Source organism: Sturnira hondurensis, unplaced genomic scaffold, assembly GCF_014824575.4.
Source record: "Sturnira hondurensis isolate 20B ecotype Veracruz unplaced genomic scaffold, ASM1482457v3 Scaffold0013541, whole genome shotgun sequence".
Classification (NCBI taxonomy): domain Eukaryota; kingdom Metazoa; phylum Chordata; class Mammalia; order Chiroptera; family Phyllostomidae; genus Sturnira; species Sturnira hondurensis.
The window spans coordinates 1,423,771-1,439,913 of NW_028086172.1; the positions used below are offsets into that span (position 1 = coordinate 1,423,771).

A 16,143-nucleotide genomic window follows, 5' to 3' on the forward strand; every position below is an offset into this window, starting at 1 on the left:
TTTTGATACATTTCCTTTACTGAGATTTCAAGACACCATTCTCTCTTCATTTTCCTCCTACATTATCGGATATTCCTTCTCAGAATTTTTCTGATTCCTCCTCTTCTCCCTAATCTCTTTATGTTGGTGTGACCCAGGACTCAGTCTATCCTTTGTTAATATTTGTCACCAATCCTGTCCTAAATTTCTGTCTCCTGTCAAGATGTCTCTCCCAAACATCTGACTTGTATATCCAATAACAACCTTCCTGCTGAAAAGGCTAAGAGATACCTAAATATTAGTAGGTATAAAACAGAATTCCTAAACCATGTCCACAAACCTGTTCCACCTACAGCCTTACCCTTTCCTCTTCTCAAATGATGGAAATTTTATCTTCACATAAGGCTGTTGGAGTTGTCCCCTAGACTTTTTTTTCTCTCACTCAGTGTCTAATCCAGGAAGTCCTACTGATTTCATCTTCAAAACCTACCCAGAATCTGACGAATTCTTACACCTCTACTCTACCACTATGCTCTAAGCTGCCGGTGCCACCATTTCTCTCCCAGTTTACTTCAATAGCATCTTTTCTTCAATTTGTGTTTATTTTTAGAGAGGGTAATGGAGGGGGAAAGTGGGGGGAGAGAAACATCAGTGTGCAGTTTCCTCTTGAACACCTCCTACTGGGGACCTAGTCCGCAACCCAGGCTGGGACTCGAACCGGCAACCCTTTGGTTTGCAGTCTGATGCTCAGTCCACCAAGCCACACCAGCCAGGGCTATTTGAGGAGAATTTTAGCACCTTAACTGCTTCTGCCCTTGCCCCACATGAACCCTGTTCTCATCCTAGCAGCCAAAACGATCCTTTAAAAACCTAAGTCAAATCCTATTATAGCCTTATTCAGATCTCCATAGTGACTCCCCATTTCATTTAGAATAAAAGGCAAAGTCGTCAAAATGGCATAAAAGGCCTTATATGACCCCCCAGTATTACCAGTATGATCTCATTCCTACTAGTCTTCCCTCTACTCACTGCAATCCAGGCACACTAGCCTTTTTGCTATTACACAAACCTGCTAGGCATGATCCTGCTCTAGGGCTTCTGGTCAAATTGTTTTCTCTGCCCAAAACACTCTTTTCCTAGATTTGGCTTGGCTAACTCTCCACCCTTTCAAATCTGTGAACAAAGCTCTCATTCTCAATAAGGCCTGAAACACCCATTCTATTGAAAATGGCAGCCAACTCCAATTCTCCCAAATTCTTCTCTTGATCTATTTACTCCATTTTTCCCATAGCACTTACCACCTTCCAATATACAGTATAATTGACTTCTTCATTATACATGTTGTTTATTATCTTCTGCCATTCTCACTACCATACTCTAATATAACCCTTTTCAATGGCAGGGATCTTTGTTTCTTTTTTTTTTTAACAGATGTGTCCCAAGCATCTAGAAGAATATCTGTCACAGAGTACACATCTAATAACTATTTGATGAATAAATTAAAGGTAATTTTTTATGTGTGCATGCCTTGTTTCCACAATAAAATTTAAAGTTCACTGAAGGTACCAACAGATCCTAGCACAGTATTTTGGACACAAGAGACAATTCGTATTTTTTAGTAACTAGGTTCCAGTTTCATAAATTCTTTCAATACTATCCTTTGGTGAACTACTGCCATCCCTACACACTTTCTTGTATCATTCCTTTTGCTTTTCTATCCAAAATCTTAAGTTTTTATTGGTTCCCCAAACCTTTCTGTACATGCATATGTAAATGAGTGTTCACTAAGGGAGTTTAGTTACTATGCTTCTGAAAACATCATCATTAACAAGCAGTATTTCCTATCAGGCCATGTACCCTGAAGACAGTCTAGTGAAGCTCCTGTGTAGCTTGTATCTCTCCTCATAGTTTGTGTATCTCTATTTCCAGCAACTAGGTTTTTCATTCTTTCCTGAATACCTGGAATAATCTACCACCTAAAGAAACTTGTTTGTTCAAGTCTAGCTCTCAAGATTTACTACTCCAGAGAGCATGGTGTACCCAAGAAGATGCACAGAAGGCTTACATTCAAGAACTAGTTTTGCCTGAACTATATTGTATGGTCTGAAGCAATTCATTTTACTTGCCTACATTTCAATTTTCTCACTTAAAATTCCTGATCAGATGACCTGCCTCCTAGAGTTGCTGGGAGGTAGTATATGAGCAAGCTTTGCAGCCTGTGAACTTTGGCACAGACACAAAGCACTATTATTATTCTCTAGAAGCATTGTAAGTTTCATCATAACCATGGATGATGTTGGTTTAGCACTGAGTGCAAAAAATCTAAATGAGATTGATCGATTCCCAGAAGTACCATATTGTAAAGCGATCAGCCATCTGTTTATAAAAATAGAGAAATTTTACAACAAAATTATAAAACTATCCTATTCTAAGAATCAGATTAAATTAGCTAATATATATGGAAGCAATATATAAATATATACCAGTATACACATGTACAGTTTTTACTGTTACATCTAGCTAGTAATTTGAAACTTCCAGATATATATTTTAGGTAGAAAGCGTGAAGGAAATATTTAAACTTTACTGTACTTATTAAATACAAAAATGGCAAAAATGCCACTTTGATGTCCTTAATTCAAATTTTAATGTTCATTAAATAATCTCAAAGGCAGTGGTTCAAATTACTCCATAAAATGCAAACTTAGTGACTATTGAATACAATAAAAACTTCACACACATACCCAAAGGCAAAATGTAACCCTTTTTAAAAAAATTCATACTCAACATGTGTTCCAAAAATGTGCTATGACAAGCTAGAGTCAGGTTAACAGACCAGTACTAGGGAGAAATGTAAATGGACACCATATAAAATATTTTGGAAATTAAAGTTAACATTTACTAGTATAATAAAGGAATATTATTTTACTGACAATACATTCAAATGTGCTCTTATGGTTTCGAGTGCCGTAACACCTCAAATGCAATAACATTTCCACAATTGCCTTTAGTGTTTTTATTTTTTTACAGCTAATATTTTTATGCTTTCCGTTCTGGTTCATGGATCTGCTTAAACTAACCACTAAAAAAAATGAATGCAATTAAAGGGAATAATTCATTCAAGAGCTCTGTGGAAAGTCCTTTATCAGCCCACAGGACACTGCCTACTTCTTGCCTATCAGTTATTTTCTGATATATTTAACAGTTCCATGAGAACTATTTTCTCAAGTTTTTGCCACTCTTGCTCAGCTGTATTCTTTTGTCAATGCCCAAATGGAGCTACATCAATGCCAACATGTCCCAAATTATAGTCATCTTGTCTTTAAAATCAACAGCCTTCTAATTGGACCAAAGAGTAAATTATTGAACTTCACTACTCCTTCTTTGATGAAACATGAGTCTGTATGGAACATATACTTTTATATTGTTTCCACTAATACAGAAAAAGATCTTAAAAGAGGTATTTGGGGGTTGTATTTACATTTCAAAAATGCAGAACCCTCTTGAAAACAATACACAGAAGAGCAGATATTCAGTCCAATAGGACTAACCTGCAAAGAAGAAGAAAAGCCTTGGACTCTGACAAGATTATATAAACATCATATAACTTCATGAAAAAGAATCCGCCCTTGAAATAACAAAAACCTGTCAGCCTCCTTGTATGACAAGGAGCAATCCAAGACAAATGCAAGTATAAGAAAGTAGCCAAACCAAATGTACTTGTAGCGAATGAATGCTAGAGTGATTACTACCCTTTTCATAGGTCACAATGTTCTACATGTTCCCATCATCAAAATGATCACACTTGCAGGACATGGTCAGCATCAAGAATATAATGTTCCCCCCTGGCCTGGTAACTTAGTTGGCTAGAGTGTCACCCCAATATGCCAAGGTGGTAGGTTTCATCCCAGGTCAGGGCACATACAAGAATCAATAAATCAATAAATTAAACTTTTTAAAAAAGAGTATAATGTTCCATTTTTCAAACTGCAACTTAAAAACCATTTACTATTTTCATTGTAGATTAGAAATACCTCATGAAAATCTGATCTAGTGCTATACTCATCCATATGTTTTAAGCCAGAATTCCTCTAGTATTAACAAATGTTTAACTTGCAGAAGATGGTTCTTTAGGCAAGTGTGATGAAGTCAACAACTGGCCTTATGCAGTTTGCTACATTTTGATCTGCTAATAGGTATAATGACTAATGTATCCATTAAGGACCTAAATCTTTCCACAGATGACAGAAAAATAAATTCAAGCAAAATACTAATTGACTTAATCATTATAACCAACATCATCCAGTCATACATGTTATATATGTCATATGACCTCTACACCTGCTTTTCCTTTGTTCACTTCAGATATTTTCGACATGAAGCATTGAATTTCATATTTCATACAACCTTCACTTGTTTCTGGACTATCTCTGCTTTTCATCAGTGAATACTCATAAAATGCAAATATGATTTCATACCAGAATAAGCAAAATATATTTAGACAGGTAAGTATGCCATAAACATTTTATAAAGTACTATAAAGCCTAATTAATGTTATTTTAATATTCCACAATTCTTAATTATATACATCACTTGTTGTTTCTTGCATTAATGTAGGTTAGCTGACAGTTAACCATGTTAACAACTACCTAGGTAATCTGGAGATGAGAAAAATAAGAATTTGGATAGTTATTAAGATCACTACTTTCCCTTGACAATTACCCTTGTACAGGCTTATATAGTAGGTATGTAGTAAATATTTGTTCAAATGAAGTGACAAATATAATTGTATATATGTGTGCATTATATATGCAGAATTCAAACTGAGTATTCTAAATGGATTATAAAATGAGACCTTAAACTTATGTACTATGTGTGAAATGTACTGTGCAGTAAATTTTTTCTATGAGTGAACTCCACTTTGTCTTCCTCAAATAAAAGCCTAGAGGGTATTCATAAATCTTTTTACAAAATAAATTTAGAAGTTTAACAGATCACAGGCTATTTTCAAAGCAGCAAGCTTAACATTAACATGAAATGTTTAATTATACATGTCTGCAAATAATCTTGCTCTCCAACGTTATTTATGTTTAAATATAATACATGAAAGGGTCAATGTATTCTGAATAAATAAAAACAAATAACTTTTTCTCATCTCTGTTTTAAGTTTTGGCATATAATAGTGTATGGGACAACATGCAAAGCAAATTCAAACTCTAAGCTTGAGGATCTATTTAAAACTCTAATACAAATTAAAGCAAACTTTTCATGAAAAAAAAACATGTTTTTTAATCCACAGTTGCACATTCTACTATGTCTCATAGAATGACTAGTTTTGTAAATTTTTAAGGACTCATATCCCTTGCAACAAATATATGTCAAAGAATAGATAGTGAAGGGAATTAACTACAGTTGTTTTTCCATGGAAATACCTTTAATTCCAATATCATCTTGATGTATATTTTGTTTATAAAGAGTAATTCTCTACATTCATAAAGCTAAAATATTTTCTTTTATATCTTAATAACTCTGTTTTATTGAACCTTTCAACAAACTCTAAAAATGAAAACAAAAACTGCAGTGTTTGCTGGTATAATACATGAAGCAGATATGAGAAAGAAAATTTAAAGATTATTCAACAATGAATATGCCAAAAACATATTATCTCAAATATGTCACAATTTAATAAATATTATGGGGCAAATATATGGTTTATATTCAGTAAGCTGAAGACAGCATGGTTCTAGAATGTAAACTGCATGAGAGAAAAGACTGTTTTATTCACTCTATTCAGAGCACCTAGAGCATTGACCAACATTATGTGGTACACACTCTACAAACACACACACACACAAACACACACACACACACACACACACCTATGGGCAAATGTAACCATGAGAGATCAAAATAATTGTATAATTGTAAAGAGATTTTTATTTTCTTTTACTTAAATTTCAATAACTAAGTGGGTAGAATGAGTTTTCCAACGTCTGCAGATCAAAGACAATACTGCGAAAAGACACTCACTGAGACCTAACTTATGTCCTTTGGAGTACTGGTTTAGGTGAGTCCCTTTTGAGGTATTTTTTTAAGATTTTTTTATTTACTTTATTTTTAGACAGTGGGGAAGGGAGGGAGAAAGAAAGGAAAAGAAACACCAATGTGTGGTTGCCTCTCACACCCCCACACTGGGGGTCCTGGCCCGCAACCCAGGCATATGCCCTGACTGGGAATCGAATCAGAAACCCTTTGGTTCGCACGCTGGTGCTCAATCTACTGAGCCACACCAGCCAGGGCCCTTTTGAGTTTTGGTAACTAAACTTTCTTGGACTGACTTCAAGAGCAGAACCGTATCATGAAGCATTCCACCCTACTGTCTATAGAATTAAATAGAGCAAGTCTTCAGTGACTGTATGTTCATTATATTTTCAGAAGGATCAGGCCTAATATATATGTATAAAAAAGCTTTTTATGAATGGTCACATGAAAGCTTTTATATCACTTCTGTAGATTTGGTGCACCTTAATATGGCATTAAACTCAGTATCCTTAAAATAGGTACCACGTAAATGGCACCCATGTACCCTAGTACCAAAGCCATTAAGAGATTGTATAACCTTATGATAGCAAAGTATGTTTTTCTAATGTGTTTACTTCAAATATAGTAGAATATTGACAATGCATTAACAAATATAACAGTAAAAATAATTTTATATAAGCAGTATTTGGGATGATATTACAATACCTTTTAGACAAATAACTGAAAGACAGACTTCTTCCAAATAACAGAGAGCTCAGAATCTACCATATTGCTGTAAGCTATAATGGTTGTAACTGTTAATCCAATACACCTTTTATACAAACCCATAAACACATGAGTGGAAAAATAGCACAGATGTTCATCTCTAATGCAATTTCCATTCAATTTCCTAAGTGCGGTCCCTGTGTGCAAACTAGCTTAACGTTATGTTTAGCTTGCAAATTCTTTTTAATAAATAATGAATGCAATAAAACTAGGAGATCAATGGCAAGCTGAGAAATCATAAAAAAAAAGCCTTCTGTGTTCAGGCTGTTGCCCATTTCAAACTTTAATCCAGAGACAGATCAATATTACTTTTTTTTTAACCCATCACATGAATAGAAGACAGACTAAAGGTAGCCTAAATGCTGTTACCAGCTAGCACTTGCCAGAAACCTGACAAGATCATTGGACACAATTGCAATTGAATGTTTTATACCTTAATATATACACTACATTACACGCTATTAAGGAGTCAACTTGTTAAAAATAAAGAGGTTGGTTATCAAGCAATAAAAATACTGTGGTTCATTATTTTGAAACTTTCCTGTATTACACATTTTCCAGTAGTGTAATTACAAAGTTTATGCCACAATTTTCTCTAGTAAACTAAATAATTGCAATGGGTCAAAACGGTATATGCACATGAGATATTTCAATGTCAAGGATCCTAGATGAAAGTTAATTTTACTTTTAAGAAGCAAAATTAATTACACTCGAAAAGACTAAGTTATTTCTTTAAATGGGTGGGGAGGATAATTCATGTAAATTCATGTTGCAATTGGATGGGTCTTGATATTATCCAGGAAAAAAATTAATCACTAAACTTAGGTATATGTTTTTCTATTCACAGGCTATAGACAGAAGAGAGGAAAACCCCTTTCTTACTGACTGATTTTGGATGAATATGCATTTACTGTTTGAAAAATGAGCAGAAGTCACCTGTCACCAGGGTTAGTGCTGTTATCTAGCAATATAGATCTAAATAACTGAGTATCATTTTAAGGTAGTGGACTTGTTTCATTTCTTAATCCTTCCTTATTCGTAACATTAGAACATACATTAAAATATTAGAAGCTAAAAATTAATCCTCAAAAATTATTATTACAAATTGGAGGTTTGGATTTATGTAACAAATTTGGTTCTTTTTAAGAATAACATAATAGGTGGTGATAAACATATCAATTTGCTCTTTAGTTATATTAAATTCAACTTTGCAGAAAACAATGTGTATTACATCTTATATTTGCATTCTCAATGGAATACAATGATTTCATCAATTCTAATACATAAACTTGGCTGTAAAGAAGGTTGTGGCAAGATATCACTATGAGGCCATTCCCGTGCTTTAAGCAAAACGTGAACAAAAATTAACTATTCTGTAACTTTACTGAAGTTCATCATAAACTCCCCTTTAAACTATACTGCATAGCACATACCCTAAGCTTCCCAGATTAGCCTAAATCTAGAAACAAAAAATTTCCTGAAGAATTTGAGACCTCAACAATATCCATTAATAGTGTTTCCTGTTTTTCTATTTTAATAAAAATAACAATAAAATTGAAATGAAAGAATACTGTAAAGGCCTGCAAAGAGGAACTCTAAAAGCTGACGTTTAAAAACATACATCCCTGAGAAAGCTAAACAAGAGAGAAATTTAATCTCCCTTTTAAAATTTCTGTCCCCAAATATCAGTTTATCTAAAAAGTTATAAGACCTATAATATTAAATTCAAAATATTTCACAATTGACAGAATCATTTCAGTCCTAAAACCAAGGTACTAAAACCCTGGATGACATGAAATAAAGCATGGGACTTACAACATTTAATGCAGGTAGGTAATAGATTTCACTAGAGTTATCACAAAGTTCCTTTTTGTGTGTATGCTTTTCTACAGTCTAAGAAATTAAATTATAAAAGTAACATTCATTGTTACTAATTTCTGTATGATTTACAAACAATTACCCAGAATATAAATAAGTGAAACAACAAAAATGGAATAAACTTCAAGATTTTCAGCACTACAAAGTGAGGAAAAGATGAATGCAAAACTGACAGGCTCTTCCCTTCCTACTAAAAAGAAATATTAAACCCTGAAGGAGCACTAAATCCCTTAGTAAGAGTATATTGCAGCTGCATTAATCCAACAAGAAGCTTATTAGTAAGGATTTAAAAACTAACACCCTTCAGTAATCAATTTGGATACAGCATTATTCTATTTATAGTGACACTTTCAATGTGTCCCAATCATATATTACTTATTCTTATTTTTCCTCCTATGATTAAATATTAATATGTAGGCACTATGAAACAACTACACTATATTTAGGTTTTACTATATTGATTTCCACCATTTTGGAATAGTTGATATAGCATGAAAATTAAGAATCTTTCTCATGGATAAACTTATGATGGGTGTGATATTTTTCTCAGGTTTCTAAATAAAAAAATAAATGTAGTTGTTACAGCAGAAAATAGAAAAAGGGATGCCGCCACTTTAAAAGCTTCAATCTCTTTGACATTGCTGGCAGTGTATGGGAACATTAATGCATCTGTCATGATAACAAGCTAAGAATAACATCTAGACATCAAACCGAGCAGAGAATCCATCTGAAGTGATTCATTCAGATCTGTCTCATTGATTTATTAAACACAGGGCAACATCTGCAGCCTCACAGAGCCGCTTGGTGAAATTAATGCAAGATCAATTCAAATGGAAAAAAGTGTAAAAGAGATAAATCAAAACACAATTTGCATGCAGTTCCACAATCAGGCTTATTGGGTGCAAATGCTCAATTTCCCTTCCAAGGCAAATGTGTTTAAATGTTGTTTTATCTTTTTAGAATTGTGTGATCTGAAGTGACAGTGAAGAGTTGCAGGTTGAGCTGGTGAAAGGGAAGGAAAAGAGGGTAAAAATGCTAGCAAGACCTTTTGAATATGCAACACGAATATCATTAATACTGAATTGTTTTTCCTTTGTGGGGAGGTTTGATGTCCTTTCTTTGAAAACAGAGTATTTTCAGTTTGGGTCAATTAGGGCAGTTTCAATACATATTTGAAATATACGGAGTGGATAAACCTAAATCATGTGTATCCCTAGATGCACCAGATAAAGTGCCACTGGAGATCCAGACTGCCCACTGAAATCCGATATTTTATGATTAGGGTTTCTTGCAATTATATTTGCCCACTAGAAACACTTTTAAAACATCTAGGGATTTCATGAAGACAAAAAAGTTTACTTAAGAAAGCATCAACAATGCAGACTTGTTGTTTTCTACAGGTATTAGAGATTTCCTGCGTGAAAAAAAAATGAATGTCTGAAGACTCTCACTTCCCAATTATTTATTGGCATTGACGCACTATACATGGAGGGTGATATCGTATATAAGTATCCACAGATATTCTCCATCATATCATGCATCATTTCTTGAATGTAATATGCAAGGGGTTGGGACAAATATGAAATCCAGATAAAGTGTTTAGATAAACCAAAATTGTTGATGATGTAGAAGTGTACACTTAAAATAAATGTACATGTGGAAGTTCCATGCAGTGGCACATGACTAGATCACTTCTATTATAATCTTGACATCACTCTGCTAATAAAAGTCTATGTGACTGCTCTTAGTAGACAATATGACTAACCCTCATTATCCTATGAAATAAAATATCTCTATTCACTGCGCAGATTAATTCATAAAACCATTTTATCATTTCTGAAAATGCCATACAAAATATTAGCCCCAGAAAGTGATGAAAATTCTTTAAAATTGAATTTTGCTTAACTTTACTATGAATGAAAACAAAAATTTTCAAAGTAAATTATGTTATTCTGTGTGGATTATGAACCATATTCATCAAGTGTGAATGCAAAACCAAACTCATGAAGTGCTTACAATAATCATATTTCTGGTATTTGCAGGCAGTTTTAGCTTTTTGGGAAAGTCTTTACAATTCCCATGCAGTTTTTCTACATGGAAGCCCATTTATTTTCTGTTCACACAGTCAAAATAACAATCAATCACCATTAGACTGCTTAAAATTGTAATTTAAAAAACTGAATTTTATTCATTTAAATGTATGTTGAATCATGTCTCTAGATTAGTTAAAACATTTCCTTAATCATACATTCTTGCTACTTCAAGCATCCATTTAACTATATGTAAATCACCAAGTAACATTTAATCAGTTGGTCTACAAATAAAGTTAAATGCCAACCATGAAATCATACAATGGTACTTTTATATAGATAGGTAGATAAAGAGATAACACTAAAATGTGTTAGCTGACTTTTCACTGAATACCAATTTGTAATTCCCAATCTTACTGCTATAACAAACTTTGGAGAATCGAGTAAGGGAAATCCATTGCATAAGAGATGCTCAGACATATACTTTCTGAATCTGCTGGCTCTCCCTCTCATATTAAAAACTCTTTAAGTTCTCTTATATGAGAAATAAAAAATAATCACAGTGCTTTATCTGTAAAAAACAAAGATCTAAAACAAGATAACACCTTTCCCATTGGTTTTAGATCTTTTCTATCATCATTTTCTTAATAATTCTCAAAATAATCTCTCTGCAATTCATTTTAGAAATTAAAGGGCATTAAAGAAAAATACTGTATAGCCCATTAGAATTGCAATGATGTAAAACTTGTGTTATTTAATAGATCGATAAATAGTCAAGAGTTTTAGTCTTGCTATTCTCTAGTGTCTGAGGCAGGTATTATCTTCCAACTTCTTTCCTGGGAAGATGACTTTGAATATTTTGATAATTATTTAATAACAAAATAGTTACTATAAGTCATCGATAGAGTTCTTGTTGTGACTGTGAGTACTATCAAAGCAACAATCACGTGTATGTACTTACTCATGCATCTTTCTTCAGTGGACATTAATAAAATGTGCCCTGAGCCAAATCAGAATGCCACTTAATGCCAATATGTTAAAGTCCTTGTCAATTACCAAATTGAAAATGGTCCATTTTATGTGTTTTGGAGTAGTGTAGGAAGCATTCCATGTTAACTATCCTAAAAGTCAAGACTTGTACTCTTCCCCAGTTATCTGACAAAGAGGGGAAGAAATGTTTATTATGTACAAAAAGACAATTGCCAGTGACACAATTATGAAGAGGCCTTCCATTCAACAATACATTATGGACCATAACTGCAAACAACTGTACTTGAACAATAAAATTATTTTAAAGAACAATGCAATATGGAAATGTATCCATCAGGAGATGAAGATGAATCTCTTTTTTAAACTAGAAAAGTATGTAAGAGTTTCTACTAACTGAACCTGTACCTTTTCCTTACACTTTCCCCACCTTCTACCTAGAAGTGCTAAGAAGGCAAGAGTCCTAAATGACAATCCTCTCTAGCCGAGTCTCCATTGGTACATCGCTCATCTCCTTTGGGCATCTTTATAAGCTCTTCTGACCCACCTTTGACTCACTCTCTGGGCAACATTCTGCTCATGTCCTACTTCTCTTTCCTCTTACTGGCTTCATGCCTTATCTACCTTATTTTGTTTCTCTTGAGCCTTATTCCCATTTACATCCCTCACCTGTCTTTTCATTGAATAGAAAAGTCATAGAAATAATGTTGATCTAAATACTAATTTCATAATATAACTAAATCACTCAGGTGTTGAGAATAATTTAAGGTACACATTATTATAGTAGTTTTTAACAACATGATTATGAGAGCCTTTTGCATTAATAAAATTTGGTAATGTTATTTTACCATTAATTACAATTTTCACAGAAATTGTGGGGGTTTCTTAACTGTCTAGAAATTGCAATATAGATGTGTTTCTAGTTTTTCTCACCTTCATTTATAGATTGCATTCATATAATATATTTAATAAATTTTTATAATTATATGCTACAATGCATAACACAATTATATAAAATACATGTAATAAATAAAATATGCAATACGAGGCACATGCATCAAACCTCAGATACATTTTTTTCTACATTTATGATATTTCTCTATAACATTTATCCATATACAGGAAAGTAATTCACCCAAAAAAGTTAGCATTGTAAATGGTGTGATAAGGAGTAAATAAAATTTATTGAATTAAAATAACAACATAAAAACACATCATATAACAAGACCCCAAAACAGAATAAGAACACCTGCCACTGGATACAGAGTAATTTATCATTTTTCCCTTCAGTAAATAGCTCTAATAAAAATTAACTAAAGAAAAGTTTATATTTATAGAAGTGTCAAAATCAGATTAAGATACTAATTTATTGCTTTTAAAATGAAAATCATGCTCAAGGATGTGAAAGTTAATTATAAGGTAAGGAGAATTTCCTACATGTAATAATCCTTCGACTTTAGATATTAGGTGTTTGTAAGAGCGGGAGAAGAGGGAAAGGAGAGGGAAGGGAGGAGGGTTAAAGAGAGATAGGGAGAGAGAGAAGATGGGTTTCCCTATCTACGATTGTTTAAAGGCCAGTCTTCCGGATGGCAACAAATGGATCAGATGGCCCTCACGTGAAGTCCCTAATAACCCTCTGAATGTGTGTTAGTAAAATGCTTGGTGGTCACGATAAAATATCCTTTCTACCCTTACAACATGGAAATTACTTATTTTATTGAGGGGGCAGTTATCCTTTGTGTTTTAAGGACCTCTATCTTCCTTAAGAAAATCCAATCTAATAAACTAGATATGAATCAGGTGAGAGTTCTCCTATGAACAGGTCTCCATTTAATTGCTAGAACATGGAAGAACAGCACTCAAAGGAAAAAGGGAAACATAAAAGCTTTCCTTGTAAGTTCCATAGCATTATCTTATCATAGCAGTCAGCAACAGTTTGTCTGCAAGGTGTCAGTGCACTTCAGCTATAGGCGTAATTTATATTTTACAAACAATGTGACAACTGAGGTAGTTGTAGGACCTAAACCCAGAGACCTTATGATTTAGCTGTGTTGTGAAAAAGTCTACCTCTGGGGAAATTTTCTGCAAAATGATCAAGAATAGTACTGGTTTGACCATTTCAACAAAATCCTTTGCCCCCTTTAACCTGGAGGTGAAGATTTCTTGGTTTGTATGCTAATCACACCTGCCAAATGTGCACTTTCCTAACAGACATTAGAAGACTAGAGGTAGAATAAAGACTAAAATGACTAATTCATCAGTCATCAAAAATCCAATCATCTTGAATATAGTTTTATTTCCTTTCTTTTTTAAAACTCAGAAGCATTGAATACAGTTTGCTTATGCACATACACAAACAGACATTTGTTCTATAAGGCACTTCTAAGCTGGGACATGAAGGAAGTACACTTACAACCAGAGAAGCTGGCCAGCATCATTTAAGGAATCCTCTCTTTGCAGAAATAGGGTCTTTCCAACCGTTTGCCTGGGGTGAGAGCTGAAAGCATCCTCTCTGGAAAACCTGCCAAGTTCTATCCCACAGCCCAACCCCGTCCCTTTGCCCTTTACAGATGACCCAAAAGGGACGATTCTGGGAAAGTGACATCTGTGGTCAGGGGGTATTTGTGGTGTTGTTATTTGTTTGTTTTAAGTAGCATTCATGGATTTTCCTGGAGCTTTGCATAACTGGCATGAGTGCACATTCTCTCTCTCTCTCTCTCTCTCTCTCTCTCACACACACACACACACACCACCACCACCACCACCACCACCACCACCACCACTACCACCACCACCACCACCACCACCACCACACATTCCAGGCACTGTCACAACAAACACTCAGAATGGGAAACGAATCACCCTCTGGGATGGATTCTAGACTTCCGACCCTCTGCATCCCCCAAATGCTGTGTTCTGGATTGCCAGCTTAAGAGCCCGGTCTACAGCTCAGCCAGCCCTCTGGCCCAGAAATCCCTTCTTGTCCCTGTTCAGGATATAACCTCTCCGACCCGTGTGGCCACAAAAGAGCAGGAAAGAAAACCGAATAGAGAAATTAACAACCACAAGCAGCCAAAAAAGCCATGCAAGATATGGGCGAAAGGCGGGAAAGTTTCAACAGAGGACCGCAAACTAAAGTTTGTGCGGAACTTTCTTAGACCCAAGCCCTGCTACTGAGCACGGACTAGGAGGGATGAACAATTAATTAATGAGTCCCTCTAGTCCTCTTTGAGCCCCAAAGACTTACAGCGTGAAGAGTAGAGGCAAGCTAGTCAAGACTCATTCCCTACAAAGTTGCGTGATGGTGATGCGACATGCAGAAGAGGGCAAAAAGGAAAGAGCGAGCCAAGAAACAAGTATCTTACCTGGCATTGGTGCAATCGGTGAACAAAGTTTCGAAGTCTTTCCTGGTGATGAGTTTACAGCGGTTCACCCCGGGCTGGATGGCCCCCAGCCCGCGGAGGATCCGGACCTGCTCGACAGTACACACCACTGGGGATATGTCCAGTCTCTTCAGCTTGGTGTACACTGTGTGCAAGCCCCCCACCAGGTGCTTGAGGAAGAGATCAAAGACTTGAGGCAGGCAAATCAGTTCCTGACCGTCCATCAGGAACGAAGCCACCTTCACCCCATGCATGTCGACCATCCTGCACTCGTTGGTGTTTGTGTTGCCGCTGCCTCCACTGCCACTACCGACCCCGCCACCCCCAGCGCTGCCGCTGTGGTTATTGGCCAGGAAACTGTTCATTATATTGGGGGTGAGACGAGGAGGCTCTCCGGGGGTAGAATACATGGGTTCGGCCCGAAATAGGCCCCCTGGGACGCCGGCGCCACTTGAAGTTGCAGAGATCACCGGAGGTGCGGAGACAGCCATGGTCATTCGGTCTCAAACCTTAGGTCCTCCGGCGCTCGCTTTCTCGCCCTGTCTCCTCTAGGTCCCCTCGCGCTGGCTCCTTCACTCCCGTTCTCTCTCAGGCGCTCAATCGCTCGCTCAGAACTGTTCGCAAGTCTACAGTAGCAGCGCTCACGCTCACGCTCAAACTCACCCACCACCACCCAGCAAGCAGTGAGCAGCCCCTACTCGCGGTGACCCGAGACCCCACCCCTGCCACACCCCCTCCCAAGATTGGCAGCACCTCCCAGCCAATAGACTCCATCTCCTCGGCTTCCGAGCGCGCCGAGTGGCTGAGGCTTGCCAGAAGGTGGAGACTCCGTGGCCGGCCTCCTAGCTACCTGAGGCCCTGGAGGGTTGGCGGCTGAATGGGGATGGAGCCTTCGAAGGGGGCGGTGCGGTGCCTGGGTTTCTTGTAATCTGACCAGATAATGCAGTTATCTTGTAGAACTTCCAAAGTGGTCTGGGCTACAAACCCCTCTCCTCCGCATCCGACTAGTGTCTCCTCGCAACCCCGCGCCACCCTGCCCCGGGGTGAACCTAAGAAAGGGAAGTGGAAACTCCACTTCC

At 36.2% G+C, this 16,143-nt stretch overlaps 1 protein-coding gene across 2 annotated transcripts in view; it reads right to left on the reverse strand.

Moving 5' to 3' along the window:
- DACH2 (dachshund family transcription factor 2) overlaps positions 1–15,750 on the reverse strand; it is a 469,220-nt gene extending 453,470 nt beyond the window's left edge. For both annotated transcript variants that reach the window (XM_037061876.1, XM_037061875.1), the window contains exon 1: positions 15,047–15,750. In XM_037061876.1, the coding sequence (XP_036917771.1) occupies positions 15,047–15,561 (515 nt within the window). In that variant the 5' untranslated portion in view covers positions 15,562–15,750. The remainder of the gene's footprint in view (positions 1–15,046) is intronic.
- Between the last annotated feature and the right edge of the window lie 393 nt (positions 15,751–16,143).